Source organism: Nannospalax galili, unplaced genomic scaffold (assembly GCF_000622305.1).
Source record: "Nannospalax galili isolate Female #2095 unplaced genomic scaffold, S.galili_v1.0 scaffold83, whole genome shotgun sequence".
NCBI lineage: Eukaryota > Metazoa > Chordata > Mammalia > Rodentia > Spalacidae > Nannospalax > Nannospalax galili.
Window position 1 is genome coordinate 3,738,255 of NW_008352659.1, and position 18,434 is coordinate 3,756,688.

The following is an 18,434-nucleotide window of genomic DNA, read 5'->3' on the forward strand; positions in this document are numbered from 1 at the left end:
AGGGTTCTTTGTAAAGACAGCTCATAGGTCTGGAGATTCAAGAGCATCTGCTCGGCTCTGGCAAGGGCCCTTTGACTATGCCAAAACATGGTGGATGGCATTATGGTGGGAGCACATGATGAGATGGGAAGCCAGAGGGATTCAGGGACTAGGCTTGCTTTTTTGTAACATCTTGCTTTCAAGACAGCTTGCTCCTTCCTGCTTCTTGAGACCAGCATCAGGTCAGTGCCCCAATGACCTAACAACTTTCCCCTACCTCTTACCTTGTAAAGGTCTGCAACACTGGAGACCAGGCTTCAATGCATGAACCTCCGGTGGACAAACCATAGCAAGACTTGAACATTGGGGATATTGGCGTCCTGTGATATCAGGATTTGTTGGAACCAACCCCTGGTGGTGCCAAGATGAAGTTCTATCAATGGTGCTCTCAGAAGCTTCCCCACACTTCCTTTCCCCTTAGTTGGGTCCTCTGATGTCTTAAGACTAAGAATTCTTAGTCACCATAATCTCTGCCTAGCTTCTAGTCACAAATCCAGCTGCAGAAAGAGAGGAAACCTCAGACTTAGGATTCAGGCAGCAGTCTTCTGGAACTGCCCACATGAAGGAGATCTCATATCCATCAGTGTTAGGGGCAGGACTGGCAGTTGTTATGGAAACATGGGGCTGGCAGGATGGATGCCTGCTCAGATGATGCTCACAGTGTTCAGGCAGCAGCCCGTGCCCTGCCTGGGTCTTCTCTCCTTGCAAGCTATCAGATGATTATATAAGACACTTCTGAGATTTGAAGCTTTCCCTGACCTGTTCCCGTCCTCCTCGTGCTCACCCCAGCACACCACAGAGTACTTTCCTCTTTGTCCTGGGTAGCTTGTGACTCCTCGGGTAGGAATCTGGTAGAACCAACAATAGTTCAATAATAATTCATTAGTAACTAGACATTCAGGAGATTACATTTCTAACAAGTGTCTAGGGCTCCTCTGAGTAGATCTGTGTTTGGAGAAGGCCCAGAGCCTGATACAGAGTGAGGGATAAACAACTTTCACACGAGCGGAATGTTTCATGAAGGGTCTGCCCTGTCTCCCAAGAAAGGTGTGTACGCTCCTTTTGAGAGCTTGGTTGCTGAACTGCTTTTACCTGTAGCTGGTTATCTATCCTGGGTGCCCTGCAACCATAGCCACAGGTTCTGAAAACTAGAGGGAAGAGGGGAGATTGGTGGGAGGAGGCTTCTGTTCACAAGTCTGTGAGACAAGACCTTTTGATTTCCTGTTGGCCCGTTTTCTTTCTGTGACTTCATCTGAGGACCTGCCACTTGTCAAGGATGTCTTCTTGACCAAGGTCTGCAGACAAAGAAAGGGTGTGGGTGCCCCGGTGTTGTAAGCCGATGCTTCCAGACACTATGTGTGCTCTGTCTGGGTGGAAAACCTCATCTGAAGCCAGGCTGAATCACACCAGTTTCTAAGACATTCCTCAACCATGTTAGGCAAGAGTCCCCCGCCGTCAAGCTGGGGTAGAAGGAAACCTGATATAATTTTGGAAAAGCCTTCCTAGGGAAAGGAAGTTCGCATAGCTGCCCAGTCTTCCCGGATATCCAGGACTGGAGGGGTCCCAGACCCCACAGAGGAGATGGATGGGTCTGGGGCTGCCAAGAACACAGCCACGGCCTGGCAAGGCTGCCATGCTCACCCTTTTTAGTCTTCTCGGGTGTCTTCTAGAAGGAAAAGGAGTTCTCTGAACACCATAGGAAAGAAAATCCTTTCACCTCTCTCTGAGTCTTTTGTATTTGGTTGCTGTGTTGGATACCTACATGCAGTTAGAGTGTTTGGGGACTCAGGGGCTTGGGTGTCTGAGCTTTCTGACCCTAGCCAGGGTCTATCAATCATAACAGCTCCTAGGACCCTGGGGATGTGACCCTGCTGGGTTCTCCTGCTGTGCTGGCTGGGCTGAAGCTTGTCTGACATGGAGCACTAACTACTGACTGCCTCTGTATGTCTGATCGCTGGGTCATCTTCTGCCTCTCAGGGTCCAAGCTCTTGTCTTGCTAGGCCTTGGTTTCGCAAATGGAGGTCATGTTACATGCCTGGAAATGGCCAAATTACACAATTACAACATCTTTCTGACCTCAAGCCAGACCCCATCTGAGTTCAGCAAATGGAAGAAACAGACAAGTGCTAGGTTGGTGAAGTCTATAGGCACATACTAGACTGGGTCCTAAATCATGATGGAAAATTTCCTGAAACAGGACAACTCCTTTTGTAAACAAGAACATTTATCTTGTTGTGGTAGACATGTCCGGTGAGGCATGTGTCTCTCCAGAAGCCCTGTGTCATCTGATCCTGCCTAAAATTGGGTTTGCATTTGAAAGTGCAGCCATAAAGGAAAGGTGGTTAAGGTGGCAATCCCAGGTTATGCTGGGATTGCTGAAGGCTGGCCTGGGTTAGCTGACTGTTCACTGCTGGGGACCCTGTTTTGCTAGTGCCTACTGAATAGGGTTGTAACTTAGTCAGTGCATGGCTCTTCATTACTTGCTATGTGTCAGATGCTTTGAGTATTAAAAAATGAGAGAGAGAAAGAGAGAGAGAGAGAGAGAGAGAGAGAGAGAGAGAGCTCAGTGGGCAAGAGTACGTGTTGCACAAGCTTGAAGACTTAGTTTAAATCTTCAGCACCCATGTAAAAAACATGACATGGATGTGTACATCTATAATCCGAGTAGTGCTAGTGGGCAGAGACAAGTGGAACCAGGGAGTTCCCTGGCTTGCCAGACTAGCCAAAAAGGTGGTAAGCATACACGTCGGTGAGAGACCCTGTCTTAAAGAAATAAGGCGGAAAGTAATAGAGGAAGACACCCTGCTTCTGTATGCATGAGAACCCTTATAGTCATGTCTATGCGCCACAAATACACCTTCATATATATACATATATATGTATATTTATATAGGTATGTGACATAATAAATATTATAAAAAGAGATAGGTTTCAGGACTGGAAAGATTGCTCAGTGGTTAAAAGCACTGACTGCTCCTGCAGAGGCCCTGGGTTCAGTTCCTAGCACCCATATGACTGCTATGATAGATAGATAGATAGATAGATAGATAGATAGATAGATGATAGATGCCTTGAGTTCAAGGAGCTTCTGTGTTAATTGGAACATCACAATACACAGGGATGAAAAGACAGCAAGGCCTCTAGCCCCGTCCAGTGTTGAGATACAGGGAGCAGATTGGGGTACATGGGGGAAAATATGGTGAAATGTGAGGAGATGAATGTGGGGAAGAGGACTTTCCTGGGTATCTTGGATTTGATCAAGGATAGAGGTGGGTAACAATGATGAAGGCATCCCAGGAGAGGAATGACCTGCACAAAGTTGTAGAAGTCAGGGGGACCAGGGTCCATCCAAGTTGTCTGAGACAGAGCAATTCAACATGGAGTCGGGAAGGGTAGCAGACAGGCCCGAGCTGGAGGCCCTGAGGACCAGGCCTAGAGAACTTCCAGTTCCAGGCTTTGGACAGGGTCCACTTGGCAGGGTTTTGAGATTTCAGGAATGAAGAGAGAAAACACCAGAAAGGAACAAAAAACAGAGTTTATTCAGTCTTTCTTTCAACGCACTTTGAAGAGCCTGTTGTGTGCCGGGGGCACTGATCAGGGCTGTAAGGCCAAGACCCTAACCCTCACGGAGCTTGCTTCATGATCATGGTGGCGTTTTCTGAAGAACAAACAATGCAAAGAAGGATGTGGCAAGGGCTAGGTGGACGAGAGCAAGGAGCGGAGAGGGCAGGAAGGTTCTGTGTGGCTTTGGACGCTGGCAGTAGCTTGGATTGCTTGTGAATTACTCATCTTTTTCTGTGTATTGCTCCTCTGTGTTAAATGGAGACGTGTCCCCCCTACACCATGCATCCTACTTGCTGTCTGCTGGTGAATGTGCTCCCACCAGTGCCTCTCAAATGATGGCGTGGGGCCACGGTGATAACTGTAGTCTTTTCAATACGGTTGTTTTAGCTCTGTGCATTTCCTGTACAGTAGTGATGGGGAGGGTACATGATGCTGGGAACTGAGGGCCCTGTGGAATGGCTCTAAGCTCTGGGAGTCATGTCATCTCTCCCCTTTGGCCCCTGGTCAAGGCCCAGTGAATTTTTGAACCCTGAAAACCAAGTGTGTGTTCCTCAGACGCTACCTTTCCCGGCCCTGACAGGTAACAGACACAGTCTGGGCTCCATGTAGTGAACCTGGCCACTGTGAGTGTGGCATCTTGGTGCCTTTATTTTCCCATCTGTAGAATGAGAGTCTGTATTAGGTAAGTGATGCCTAGGCTTTTCCTAGGAGAGTCAATTAAACTTTAGAAAAACAGAATTTCACAGGGCTGCCAGCTTCTTATTTTGACAAGCAAAGGCCTAACAAAGAAACTGTCAAATGCCAGCTCTGGCATCATTGTCATTTCATTCAAAGGGCATGTTAATACCCAACAAACGAGTGATGGCATAATGTCAACTGAAAGGACAGCTCTTCCCGGGAGAGAGCGTCAGCTGTCTTTCACAGGATCGCTAGATTCCATGGTGTTTTTGCCTCTCGATTCTTGGTGGCATCCTGGGCAGTGTAGCTCTGTGGTCCACTTGGATCTACGGGACCAGAGCGTCTGTGAGCCAGCCTACAGAGTGAGGCCCCTTCCAGGCCTGATTCTCTTTGTTTCCAGGATGGCTTTGGGCTCACTTCTTTTCTCCTTCTCCTCTCTTGTCCCTTTCCCTGTCCCCCTCTGTGGCTTTTTTCTTGAGGCTTGGTGCCAGTTGTCCAGGAGCTGGGCAAAGGTAGGAGATGAAGTGCTTGTGGCCTTATTGACTAAATGAATGGATCTCTTCAACACTTGCAAGACCCCTGTTCCTCAGGGTGCTCAATTACTCCCTCTATTAGTTAATTTTCTCATTGCTCTGTCAAAATACCTGACAAAAGCACCTTAAAGGAAAGAAAGGTTTATTCTGGCTCACAGATCCAGGGTGTGTTCCATCATGGCAGCAAGGGTCTGAAGCAGCTGGTCACATTGCATCCAAAGTCAGGAAGCAGAGAGATGGAGGCTGGTGCTCAACTCACCTTCTCAACCCTTTTTTTTTTTTTATCATTTTGAGACAGGGTCTCCCTGTAGCCTCCGCTGGCCTGGAACTCACTATGTAGACCAGGCTGGCCTTGAACTCACAGAGATCCACCAGCACGCCCGGCCTCAACTCTTTTTTTATTCAATTTAGGACCCCAGCTTATAGAATAGCACTGCTTGCATTTAGGGTGAACTTTCCCATCTCAGTTAACCTAGTCTAGATAATCTCTTACAGATGTGCCCAGAAGTTTGTCTTGTAGATATTTCTAGATCCTGTCATGTTGACAATGAAATACCACTCTCCCCACCAGCATTCACACCAGTGTTGGCAGGATTTATATCCCCTTCCCCTGACTTGAATCCTGCAGCTTGACCCTGCAGGTTCCTGATTTCTTTCATAAACACATGGGATTGAGACTTCCTGTGGATCTCAGTGGTTCATATCTTTGTCTGTCTTGACCAGATTCAGCTTCTGCACTGGTGACTTACAGGAATCTGGTTTGTTACTTGGAAAATAATGGATTCTAACACCCTGGTGGACAGAGCATTGCCAAGGTCATACAGGTGCATTGTCTGGCATTAAACTCATGATAATGACAGCTATTCATAGAACCTCTATCATCCGATTTCCTCATCATTGTGATGATCCTCACATGTACTATCTGAGGATGTTATTTGTAAGCCTGGTTTGCCACTGGGGAAATTGAGGCTAGGGTGAGGTGCAGTGATTTACTCAAGGGTGTATAGTTAACTAAGGACTTTTGGGACCCTTGGACAACACTGTCTGACTGTCCCACACCTCTGCCTCCTACCTCTCACTTGTAGGGACTCTATAGCAAGCTCTTGCAAATGGCTTGTTCTTCAAGTTTGACACTTCGTTGATGCTTGGCTCAACATTTCTAAAGACTGCACAAGTTCCAAGGTCCCTCATAGCTCTGATCTCTAGAGCAAAGTGATGCTAAGATTCATTTCATTTTTTTTCCAGAAAGCAAAGCACAACAATTTCTGTAGGGTTGGCTAATGTCCTTGAAACAAGAAGACTGCCTATAAAATGCAACTCACAAGGAAAAGGAATTTGGCATTGAGCTTACCAGTCTGGTATGGGTCTTGACCACCTGGTGGCTTTGCAAGGCCACTGTGATACATAGGGATCTGCCCCGTGCCTCAGCTGCTCGTGTTTATTATACATGCCTTGCATGCAGTGTTGGTGAGAACATTCACTGAGATTGCACAAAGCGTTCAGACAGTCATCTCCATTACTAATCCAGCTGAACTTCTGGCCTGCCTCAGACCTGCTGGCTGTGATTGCATATGGGATGAGGCACTTGATTGCCTGCAGACTGGCAGCTCCATGTCTGGGTCCTTACAGGTGAGCAAGCTGTCCTGGACTTGCTCTGGGACCTGTGGCTTAGGAGCCATAGCTGAAATCTCTAGTAATCCATTCCCCATCTCCAAGGCACCAACAGCAAACTCTAAGTCTATCACTTCATTTCCCGTGAGTAAGCTAATTGGAGGAGCAAGCTCTTATTCTTTTGCAAAGGTGGGAAATCTGCCAAGTTGCAGAGTTTGAGGGATGACTTGTTAATCCTAAGCAGCAAAGGTGGCAGTGTGAGAACATACCTAATGCTTCATGGGTCATTCTGTTGCCAGATTGGAAATCTCTCCACCAGGCCATCTCTCCAAATTCCTTTCCATATATGACTAACTGTAACCCAGTTTGGGTGTCTGTACTGTAGAAATGTTATTTAGAAGCTGATGAGTGTAAGTTCAGTAGCATTAACAAATAGCATCTTAGAAAGAGCTCCTGTGTAAGTTTTGGTACACTCTATTTATCTAGGCATCATGAACAGAAAGAAAAATCTTGGCCTCTAGACTTAGAATAGAATGGATTTGAATTTCAGCTCAGCCACTTAGGAGATGAGTGATCTTGGAAAATTACCCTGCCTTCCTGAGTCTCATACCATTGCAACCTTGTCGGCTTGTGATGAGAGTTAAATGCACTAATGTAAAACAGCCAAGCTGAGAACGTGGCTTGTAGAGGCAAAAGAGGACCAAGCACTTCCTGCCAAGCACTTCCTGAGGGCCAGCCACCCCCATGCTCCTCAGCGGACTGAGGGTGACTTGGAGATGGCTCTGAGAAGAACTGGAAGGATGCCTACTCTCTGTGCCAAGTCCCAAGTGAGGGAAATGACATGTAATGATAGAAGTGAGCAGAATGAGGGATCCATGGTCTGAGCTTCAAGGTCATGGTGGGTCAGAGCCAGACACACCCTTAGGGAACATTTACACAGCTCTTTCGATTCTGAGACATGAGAACCAGAGGCCCAAGAGAAGGTGAACATTTGTGAAAGGTCACCTGGCCTTTCTCTACCACAAAGACTTCTGAGGTTCAGTTGTTCCAGACAGAGCACACAAGTGCTTTGGAGAAAGAATATGTCTGGCCCCCCTGGAAAGCAGTGATTGAAAATGCCTGTGATGTTGAAGTGTCTCCACACACCCATATACCTCCGCTGGCCTTCCAACTCCAGAGCAATGAGCTTCATCTGCACCTCTTTTTAAGTTCCCGTGGCCTTAATCTGTGGACAAGGTGTCCCACCCCCAGATGTGTGGTCTAGCAAGTAGCAAGCACAACAGCTGCTGAGTTCACCTGACCATTTGGGATAGACTCATGCAGGCAGGGTCCTCAGGATGGACTAGACGGCGACAGGTCTCTCTGCAGCCAGTAGGTGCACAGGAAACTGAGCAGCCAGGGAGAGGATGTGCAGCAGGACTTCCCAGGGTCAGAAATGAACCCTACTGTCTTCCTCCACCAGCTGTGGCAGGGACCTGAGGCCTCCTGTGCCCTAGTTCTCTCCTGGAGTCTCCTGTGGCCACCTCCTCCCAGCCATCCATTCATAGAACTCTGGCCATGAACACCCCAGCTGGCGGCACTCACATTATGCTTTATTTGCTTGAGCTGCTTTAGGTAATCTGCCTAATCCCCTAATACGCAGGATTACTGGGACCTGGGGGAATGCCCATGGCCTGTAGGCCTCCTGCTCAGGAGGTGCGAGAGGCTGCGATGGGCTTCCCCATTGATCATTGGCAGGGGTGAACATAGCAGGAGGACCCTTCCTCTGCTTATAGATCTGGGTAACTTCAGGTCAACGGACCAAGGCAGCAGTTTGCAAAGGCATATGGAGACCATCCCCCAGAGAGGGGTGGATTTTGTGATGTTGCAGTTCAGGTATTTGAGGGTCTTTAACCCAAATAGACTGCAGCATGTCATGGTCATTCTCATGAAAGAAAGCTAAAATGAGTTTCTAATGCTCACTTAGGATATCAGACTGTCACCCCCAGAAAATGCCTTCACTCAGATGCAGATGCTCAAAGACGTTTTAATCAGATTGTCACAGAACCTGGGGCTGCCTCCTCTGCCCGCCCTGTATGGTCCCCCATGGTCCCGCACAGAAGGCTGGACTTCCTGGGATAGAGACCTATAGGGTTAACTCACTATTTGTTATTCCCAGGCGAAGACTCTGTTCAGAGAAGCCACTTAGTCTGTCACTGAGACACAGGCTTCCCAAGGTCAGATCCAAACTGCCACCTGTCACCATCCCTCTGGCAGGTCAGAAAGTCCTTGTGCTGTGTGTTCAGCTGAGGGCAGCTGTGTGCAGGTTCCTGGCTCAGCTTGACAGATAGGGGGACAGGGAAAGGCAGGGGCTTGGCTGGGGGAAGGTGGTTTCTAGGCAGATGGAACAATAAACTGGGGAGAGTCTGTTCATGCAGGATGAGGGGAAACTTAATGTAGACCTAGAAAATGGGAAAACACCATGGGATTACGAGGCACAGGTCATACATGTTTCCTGATCTTTCCTTCTCCCACAGCTCCCTGGGGTGGAGCACCTTGGATGACTTCTTGGTCCCTGGGACCTTGGGCAGAGGCTCTAGCATCCAGCTTCCTGGGGTGAGATGCACCCAGCCCCTTGGGTGGTCCAGAGGGAATAACAAAGTCTCGCTTTCAGACCCCAACCTCACTCAGGCATCACAGGGTATGGGAAGCCCAGCTAGGGAAAAGGACTCAGAACAGAGTGGCAGCAGGGTCTCTGCCGATGGGGAGGACAAGGAGGTCAGCTCTTCTGCACGGAGAGCCTCAGCTCTTAGCAGGAGGGCCGCCCAGCTTGTCAGTGCCCCAGGCTCATTTCCAATTCCATGCTCTGCTCCTTGAAGGAGGATTTCTGTTTTCGGATTGGTTCTTGGTGGACAAAAGATGATGTTCCTCTGACCTTGCTTTAACCAACCTCCCAAGGTGTAGGGACCTTGAAGACGGATCCCTGCAGTACATGCAGTGCTGGAAGTAGGTGCAGTGCATGCTGGTGAGGATGACAGACCTTTCACAGGATGACCCAGCATCAGTAACCTCCTTCCATACTCTTCCCTCTTCCCACTGTTCTTCATTCTGTCCCTAGGGTGGCAGGCCAGGTTGGTGTCCTTTTTCCACTGTCATTCAGTGGAGTTTACATTCTGACAGTGTCTTCATGGACCAGCTGCTTAAACCTGGATCTGTTAAATGAGGACATTAGCACCTGCCTCGTAGGACTGCTCTGATCACGCTCATAATGGCTGCCAATGCCATTATCATTACTGTGCTTTTTACTATTATTGTCTAGATCCTGTGCCTATCTAGATCCTTGCTGTTATGCTCTTCCCTGCCCCCTCCTCTCTCCCTCACTTACCCTCCCCCCTGGTCCCTGCTCTCCTTCCTTTTCCCATCCTGCCCTTCCCTCACTCTCTCCTTCTTCCCCCTCCTCTCTCTCCCTCTCTTCTTCCTTCTCTCCTCCTTCTGCCCCATTCCTCTTCTCCCCCTTCCTTCTTCCCCACATCCCTTCTCCTCCCTTTCCTTCTCCTTCTTTCCCCCTCCTCCCTTCCTCTCTTTCTCCCTCCAACCTCTCTCCCTCCTCCCTGTCTCTCATCCCCCTCTGCCTTCTCTCCCTCTTCCCCTCCCTCCTTTCTCCTTCCCTTGAAGTTCCCCCTCTCTCTCTTCCTTATCCTCCTCCATCAAATGAATCAGTACTTACTCCGAGCTTGCAGTATTGATGTTGCACAACAGACAGGCATCTTTCCTATGGGGCATCATTGAAGTGCACAGGTTTCCAGGTGGTTATATTAATGCTGCTTGGACTGAAAGTGGCCAAGAGGGATGGTACTTCCAATAGGGTGGTCAGGAAAGAGTTCAGAGATCAGGCGAAAGTCTGAACCATCTCCCAGGAGAGCAGTGTGTTGCTACTGGGGCCAGGGGAGCTGCTGATGCCAACAGGCCCCAGATGGAGTACGCTTAGAGGATTCTAACAGCACAAGGAGGCCAGTGTAGCTGCAGTAACAGGAATGGGTTGCAGACACGCTGATGACAGACAGGAGTGGGACAGATTGGGCAGGTGGGACTGTGTGAGGACTGACTTAGAGAGGGATGGGGAACTTCTGGAGGGTACAGAAGTGGTCTAACTTGCTTTTTAAAAATCGGTATTCTCATTTCCAGATGGCTGTTGCCTAAACTACTTTTCAGATCAGGATGAGGAGCCAGTAACCCAAACTTGAGGTATAATTAAACCCAAGCCACATTTGGAGCTTCTCGGGTAACCTCCATGGTTCTCCATTCCTGCAGTCAGCAGGTGTGGCACCTAAGGTGACCTTGGCACCTGGCTGTGCCAACTGGTGTCTGTATGAGTGTCCCGGCAGGTGAGGGAGTATGATTGGAGGAGGGCAGGACATATATAGCCATGGCTCACACCCCACAGGGAATCATGTCTTGCACACAGATTCTGGCACACTTGACATTGCAACATCTTGGTGGTGAGGAGAGAGTGGGCCCTGCCATGCATCCTGCAGCAGGGCAGGGCCTGAGTTTGAACCCTGTGCTTTGTGAGGCTGCTGGCTTTTGGGTGTGAGTCTCCTTCCTCCAGAGCAGTCCTGCTTCTTTCCAGAATTGGAGGACAAGGGTGCCTCCCTGGCCCTCTGGCCCTTTACAGCACAATAGTGCTTTGGGGAAGTGCTGTGCTCTAGGTGACCATGGGCTCTCAATGACTGGGTACAACAGGCCAAACTCGGCATTTACAGAAGAGAGAACAGGGATTGGGGGACATAAAGTGACTTGCTCAAGGCCACCCAGTGTCTTGATTGAGTCTTGATTCTCAGAGCTCCTTCACCCGAATCATAAACCTGAGGTCCCTAGTGTACTGAGTCTAGTTCAGGAAGGATGACAGACAAGGAGACCCCACTCAGATCTGAGGGTCGGGGGCTGGACATCCTAGGATTAAATCTGGCTTTTGATCTCTGATATCAGGCCAGGGTGGTCCTTACTACCAGAAAAGATGGGCCCTCCCCAAAGAGTGTGAATTCTCCTTGCTGTGAGTCCTACACATTAGCTCAGGGCTGTGTACTGGGGCTGCATGAGGAACCACGTCATTGTGATTGAACTCTTAGTCTAGATCACAGAAGACATTAGAGAAACAGAACCAACGGAGGGCCTGGGTCTCAGCTGGGGTGTTGCTTGCCTAGCCTGGATGGTCAGGGGGATGGGGCTTCTATAGCTGCCTGCTTCTCATCTGTACAGTGGGGGAGGTAGAAGGACTGTCCTAAGGAATCATCAAGACCTCAAAGTTAGGATACAAAATAATAGATTTCATCAGGACACTTTCCTCGTGGATATCACTCTCCTTGACACATAATCTCCCTATGACCCCTACTTGTTCCGCCTTTTCCTTCTCACTGGGCCCCTTCCTCCCCTCACACTCCCCACTCTACTTTCATGTCACACACATGAATACATGTATGTACATGCATATGTGCATATTTAAAATATGGATTCCATGGACAAGAGATAATGTGGTGTTTGTCTGTCTGAGTCTGCCTTATTCTGCGAAACATTCTGAGGCCCCTTTCTTTAGTGATCTTGCCATTTGGTGGAAATGCCCAAAGCCCTAGCAGATGGGTCATCTGTGTGCTGGCCACCATTTATTGAGCTCCAGTCATGCCATTGGCCATAGGTGACATAGAAGAGATGGGCCATCTGTGACCTTGTCAGAGGGAGGTCACAGTGGGAACAATGCTTAAAAGGAATGGGGAGAAGATAAAAAAAAGGGGGGGCAAGGCCAAGGCCCAGTAGGGTATGTGGTAGGAGGGAACCTGGCAGTTCTGTTCGCTAGTGTCCCCCAGCCTCCTGTACCTGCAGCCTGGCTCCCAAGTCCCTCCACCCTCGGGCCCCAGCACCGAGGTTCGATGTGAGCTCAGCATATACAGAGGGAGGTCACAGTGGGAACAATGCTTAAAAGGAATGGGGAGAAGATAAAAAAAAGGGGGGGGCAAGGCCAAGGCCCAGTAGGGTATGTGGTAGGAGGGAACCTGGCAGTTCTGTTCGCTAGTGTCCCCCAGCCTCCTGTACCTGCAGCCTGGCTCCCAAGTCCCTCCACCCTCGGGCCCCAGCACCGAGGTTCGATGTGAGCTCAGCATATAGCTGTGACCAACTGAGGGGGAGAAGGCAGGCCTGGGGGCAAATAGGGCTCAGGTGCCTCCAAAGCAAGGCTGAGCTCCTCTTTCTTGAGGAATCCTCCCAGAGTGGACACTAGGGACTGGGAGTGGGTGGTGGGGGCCCCAGCATAAATGCGGGGATGGGCAATAGTCAAGGGATGGGTGGGGGGGTCCCTTGCCTGCTTGCACCACAGCTCCAGTCTCACTTGCTCTCTGCTGCCCCCTTCTGTACGCTCCTCTCTTACTCCCAAACATCCTTTGTTTTATTTCTTAGGGTCTGATGGTTTGTCCAGAGCTGGGGTATCTACAGACTGCAGTGTCAGAGAAAAGGAGGGAGGGAGGGAGAAGGGAAGGAGGGAGAGAGAGCGAGGTAGGAGGAGAAAGAGACACATACAGTGATTTCCTGGAGGACAGCAAGGTCATTCTCCCTGTCTGCTTCTTCTGGGAGTTCTCCATGTTGGAAGGGAAAGGTTGGTCCAGTGGAACTGAAGGTCAGGAGGCATCTAAGAGTATTTAGTTTGGGAATTCTTCCCCAGCCATTTGGGGTGGGGTCCCATGCTCCTGCTAGACCCCCTGCAGAAGTCGGGGTCCCTGATTGCCTGGCCAGAGAGTACTATCCTGACATTTTCCATGCTGTAGTCAATTTATGGAGGCACACTTGGGGTCAGTGGCCCTGCCAGGGCCCACTGGATGAACCATGTCAGCAGCTGTGATGACTGTGTGGTTTTGTGGAGCACCATGAGAAGGGCTGGGCCTGGTCTACCTTCCCACTATGAACAGAGGAGGTAGGTGCTGTGAGTTAACATGCCCATGGGAGTCAGAGTGCAGCCAAGCCTGGTGGGCTCTCTGCTTGAAGTAGCCCAAACTCTCAGGCTCCATGCTGTCCCTAGTGATGCCTATTCTCTGTTACCCGATTTGTAAAATGTTCTGTGAAATTCCACCCACCTAACGGATCTCTTACAAGGCTTAAGGAAGGTGGATGCACAGACAATACTTAATTCTTAGTGGTTGCAGCCCAGTTCTGGCTTGATAAATGGGAGCCAACCTTATTCTAGTAGACTATGCACCATCCATCCTCACCCACCCTGTCTCCAGCAAGGCCACTTCACCCTCCCTTACCTTGGGTAGTTCTAATAGAAGCAGAGTATAGGGCTTTGCCCTCCAGCCACAGGCTAACCTGGCAGACTGGTGTAGGGCTTTGTATAGCTCCCTGCTTCCCCAGCCCCCCCTACCTGCCTCCCACATGTCGTAATTAAGCTCACAACATCTAGTGTAAGCAAATGATAACATGGGCATTATCTCCTGTTAGTTTGTATTTTCCTTGCCTATCATAAAGCAATTAAAATAATGAATGCCTTGTAAAACAATAGGTAAGAGGGCTGGCAAAATAACACTGTGCACCCCCCATACCTCTTGCGTTGTGACTTATAGATCCATTAAAACCATGGTGGCTGCAGGGGACTCCCTGGCTCTAAGGCTTTTCCATGCTGAAAAGGGGCTGTAAGGTGTTTGTGCCCTCTGAGTCTCCAGGCTTGAGCAGCAGGAAGTTGGACCTCCAGATGGCAGCCAGAGACCGTTTCAGAAGCACCCCTGGTTGGTGTTTCATGTAGCCCCTTTGGTAGAGTGCTTGCCTAGTATGCACAGAGTCCTGAGTTCCATCTCTATTCCTACATAAACTGGGAGTGGTGGTGGTGTATGACTATAATCTCAGCACTCAGGAAGTGGATAGAGGTAGGGAAATCAGAAGTTCAAGGTCATCCTTGGTCAGAGCAGTTCAAGGTGAGAGAGAAAAACACCAGAATTGAGATCTCAGAGCCCTATCTTTCCCTTATCCTCCAAACAGTCATCTTCTGAAAAAAATTAGGAGATTCTGGCTGAAGAAAGAGGCCAGGAAAGTGCTGGAGGTTAAGATGCACAGTCCATTTCAGGTACAGGCAGGACTCATGATGTCTTGCCAGGATGAGCAAGACCTGTGGTTCTCCAAATGCTGTGTTCAGGCCCACAGCTCATCAGTGCCTGGGAGCCAGACAGAACTTCAAGTTCTGGGGTGGGCCCAGCGCTCTGTATCAAGAGTGCTGTATGCTTTTGATGCTGGTGCTGACTCAAGACTGAGAACCTTTATTTTCAGTATCAATGTCAGATGTGGGATTGGGGTGGGATGTGCTGGGACTATTAATTGAGCCTGTATTATGTGCCATTGGGCACCGTTTAATCCTGACAATTACAGGACAGCAGACAACTTTGTCCAAATTTCACAGGAGAGGTCCCTCAGTGGCAAGAGGGCTAGATTTCTATTCGGAATGTGCATGTTGCCCACTGTGGCTGCCAAGGATCTCATTCTCCCTGTCTTCCTGGAGACCTACCTCTTTAGTGTCAGGACAAGGAAGAGTCCTAACAGGCCACTGAGACTAGCTAGGAGACTTGGACAGCAGATGTCACTCATGTCTGCAGGTGGCCCTCACATATGCCCAAGGCCCCTCCCTCCCAGGTTCCCACTGGTATTTCTTAGCTTCTGTGGCTCAACACACTGGACAACAAAGCACCAGCATCCAGTGCTCTGCCCAGCTCCAGCTTCTCTCAGCCCTCGCTGAACCAGGGGCAGCCAGCAAGAGAGAAGCCTCGGAGCAGCTTCCTGACTGCCTTGGCCAAACCCCAGTGACCTGCCTAGTCTCCCCTACTTGCCCAGCCTCGCTGGGTCCACTGTACTCCCTGCAGAGGAAGATTCCCCCTTGTCTCCCCCCCCCCTACTTTAGCCCAAAGCACAGTGATCTTCAGTGTAGTTTGCTCTGGAAATTAATTCCAGTGTTTTAAGTGATGCTGACATAATTTGCTGACATCTTTTTCCATCTCTACTAATGGGCTGAGTTCAGTTTAGTTTTAGATGAATGATGTCCTATATGTCATATATGTATAATCCATGCATTTTTATCATACTTACAAAAAATTGGTGTGTACCTGGAGCTCAAATTTGACTGGGTGTCCTGTATTTTATCTGGCATCCCCAAACCCAGGCTTTGTAGGTGATGAAGGGCAGATACTCAGGACCCTTAGTTATCATTCATTTATGGTTTTTAATGTTTTCTTTCACTCTGTAGTCTGGGGCTGTCTTTAAACTTGTGAGTGAGCCTCCTGCTTCACCCTCCTGAGTGCTAAGTTATAGGCATGTACCACCGTGCCCAAATTCATTCATGTTTACTGAGCCAGCTTTGTGCCTGGACTGTGTTGGGCATGGGGGCTTATGGTAGTGTTGGAGAAGGAAATGGAAAATAAGTAAGTGAATTACAGAGTATATTAGAGGTTTCATCTGTTGTGGAAGACAGTGAAACAGTAAAGTACAATTGGAAGAAAAGAGTTGCAGTTGCCAGAGGGTAGCCAGGACAGACTGTTGGGAAGTTGAGGGTGCATGTGCTTGATGGGGACAACGGAGGGAGCAGGCTTGAGCATCTATAGAATGGGAGCATTCCAGGCAGATGGCACCTTATGGGCAAAGATGTGCAGTTTATGACCTTGCCAGGTTGGGATATCTGAAGCCTTATTTGCTCAAGCAAATTCCAAGTTTCTGAGGTGGACTTCGTTGCCTCTGGTATGAATTTTAGGCACAGCTGGATCCAGGCATCCACATGTTGATATAACGTAATGTTCTCTCACCTCTGCAGTGGCTTCCTGTTCAGGGAAGGATTACTTTTTCTATTCTTCCTAGTAAATGTGCCATACCTTAGCCTATTGACTTGGCAGAGGTCAGCTGACTATCCCTGGCTGAAATGGTTATTGATGGGAGACAGAATGAATGATTGGCCAATCTGTGTTGCTGGAACCACTGTGGGGCCATCATGAGTCCCTTTTGAATTTCAAGGATGTAAAAAAAAAGAAAGGGGGTCAGCACCGTGAGGGGCATGAGGACTTGTGCAGACGGTGGTGTGCTGTTCACACCCCTCTTTACCACTCTGGGCCCACAGACAGACTTCTTCCTCTCATAAGGGTATTTTAAAATAAAATGAAAGGTTCTTTTCTTTTCTTCTTTTCTTTTTTCTTGTATATGCATATGTTCTCATGTTCATGGGTGTTGGCCTGTGTCACAGCATGTCTGTAGAGATCACAACCTTGGGTTTCAGTCATCTCTTTCCACCTCGTTTGAGACCAGGTCTCCTTTTGTTGGTCTCTGTTGTATATGTACCAAGCTTGTTGGCCTGGGAGATTCTGGGGGTTCCTCCTGTCTCTGCCTCCCATCTCTCATGTGAGTGTACTGGAATTACAGACGTGCCCTATGGTGCCCAGCTTTTACATAGGTTCTGGGAATTTGAACTCAGGTCCACATGTGCATGGAAAGTGCTTTGCCCATTGAGCGACCTTCCCAGCTTGATTCTTTTTTAACAGATAAAAAAACTGAACCTATAACCATCTCATCTTCCCTTCCTCTGTACCTATAAGCCACTCTCTCTCATCTGGAGACTCTTTGGGGTTCTGATTCCTTATGGGTGGGCATCTTATTTAAATGCTGTTGTTCCCTGTGCCTCAACTCTCATTCCCTCTCTTGCCAGGAGGCCCAGAAGATAAACAATGGCTCCAGCCAGGCAGATGGCACTCTCAAGCCGGTGGATGAAAAAGAGGAGGTGGTGGCAGCTGAGGTTGGCTGGATGACCTCCGTGAAGGACTGGGCGGGCGTGATGATATCCGCCCAGACACTGACTGGCAGAGTCCTGGTGAGTTCCTGGGGGGCCTTGTGTCTGGGAAGGGGATTTCCTTGGGAGAAGTGATGCTGCTCTGGATCTGCTCAAGACCAATTGAGTTGAGCGATCAGTGAGTGCCCCATGTGCTTATGGATCAGTGTGGTGCTCTTGGCACATATCCAGACCTGTGGTTTGAGGAGTGTCTGCAGAGTGGGCCAGCATCCTGTGCTGACAATCTGCTTGGGAGATGGGCTGAACTTTGGCAGCAAGACAGATGTACACATACATATACAAAACTCTCATGTGCACACATACATCTGCATTATCTTGGAACAAAGAGTGCAACAGGAAATATAAACTAGAAACTTGTCCAGTGTCCATCAATCCTGGGATCCAGCAGTGTGTGTGTGTGTGTGTGTGTGTGTGTGTGTGTGTGTGTGTGTTGGCCTGGGCATGTTATGCTGTCCTCCAGTGGCCAGGCAGCACCTGTATAGGTGCAGTGTCCTAATCTGCCCTGTGTGAGCTGGGTCCTGGATGCTCATATGCAGGCTACAGGCAGTCCTCTGGGAGGGTCCTGTGCTCACTGCATTCCTCAGGTGCTCTGTTCCTTCTGGTGAACCTGTCACTGAGTCCTGCTGCAGCCAGGACTCACACGGATTCTTCCCCAAGTGCCTTGTGCCTCTCTCTGATCTGCTTGTAGAGAGCTTAGCTTCACCAGTTGGTCTTCTGAGTCTCTGGTTTGGGATAAGGATCTGAGCAAGATAGGCTTGTAGTAACCAACTATGCCATTTTGCTTGGGGCTGAGGGCTCCCTGGGACATCAGTGTCTGTGCTAGACAGCTTTAGTGTGAACTTGACACACCTGGGTTGAAGGAGCCTCAATTTGGGAATTTGCTCTATTGGACTGGCCTGTGGCCATGTCTGTGGAGTGTCTTCTTGATGAGTGATGTGGGAGAGCCCAGCCCACTGTGGGTGGTGCCACCCCTGGGCAGGTGGGCCTGTGTTGCATAAGAAAGCAGGCTGAGCATGGGCCAAGGAGCAAGCCAGTAAGCAGCATTCCTCCATAGCCTGTGCTTTAGCTCCTGCCTCCAGGTTCCTGCCCTGAGTTCCTACCTTGGGCTCCCTGATGAACTGTGCGACCTGGGAGATGTAAGCCAAATAAACCCTTTCCTCCCCATGTTGGTACTGGTC

At 49.3% G+C, this 18,434-nt stretch overlaps 1 protein-coding gene across 23 annotated transcripts in view; it reads left to right on the forward strand.

The window, feature by feature from the left end:
• The window catches only part of Kcnma1 (potassium calcium-activated channel subfamily M alpha 1), a 788,086-nt gene that overhangs the window by 226,575 nt on the left and 543,077 nt on the right, over window positions 1–18,434 (forward strand). For all 23 annotated transcript variants that reach the window (XM_008849872.2, XM_008849855.2, XM_029554470.1 and 20 more), the window contains exon 2: window positions 17,116–17,277. In XM_008849872.2, the coding sequence (XP_008848094.1) occupies window positions 17,116–17,277 (162 nt within the window). The remainder of the gene's footprint in view (window positions 1–17,115; window positions 17,278–18,434) is intronic.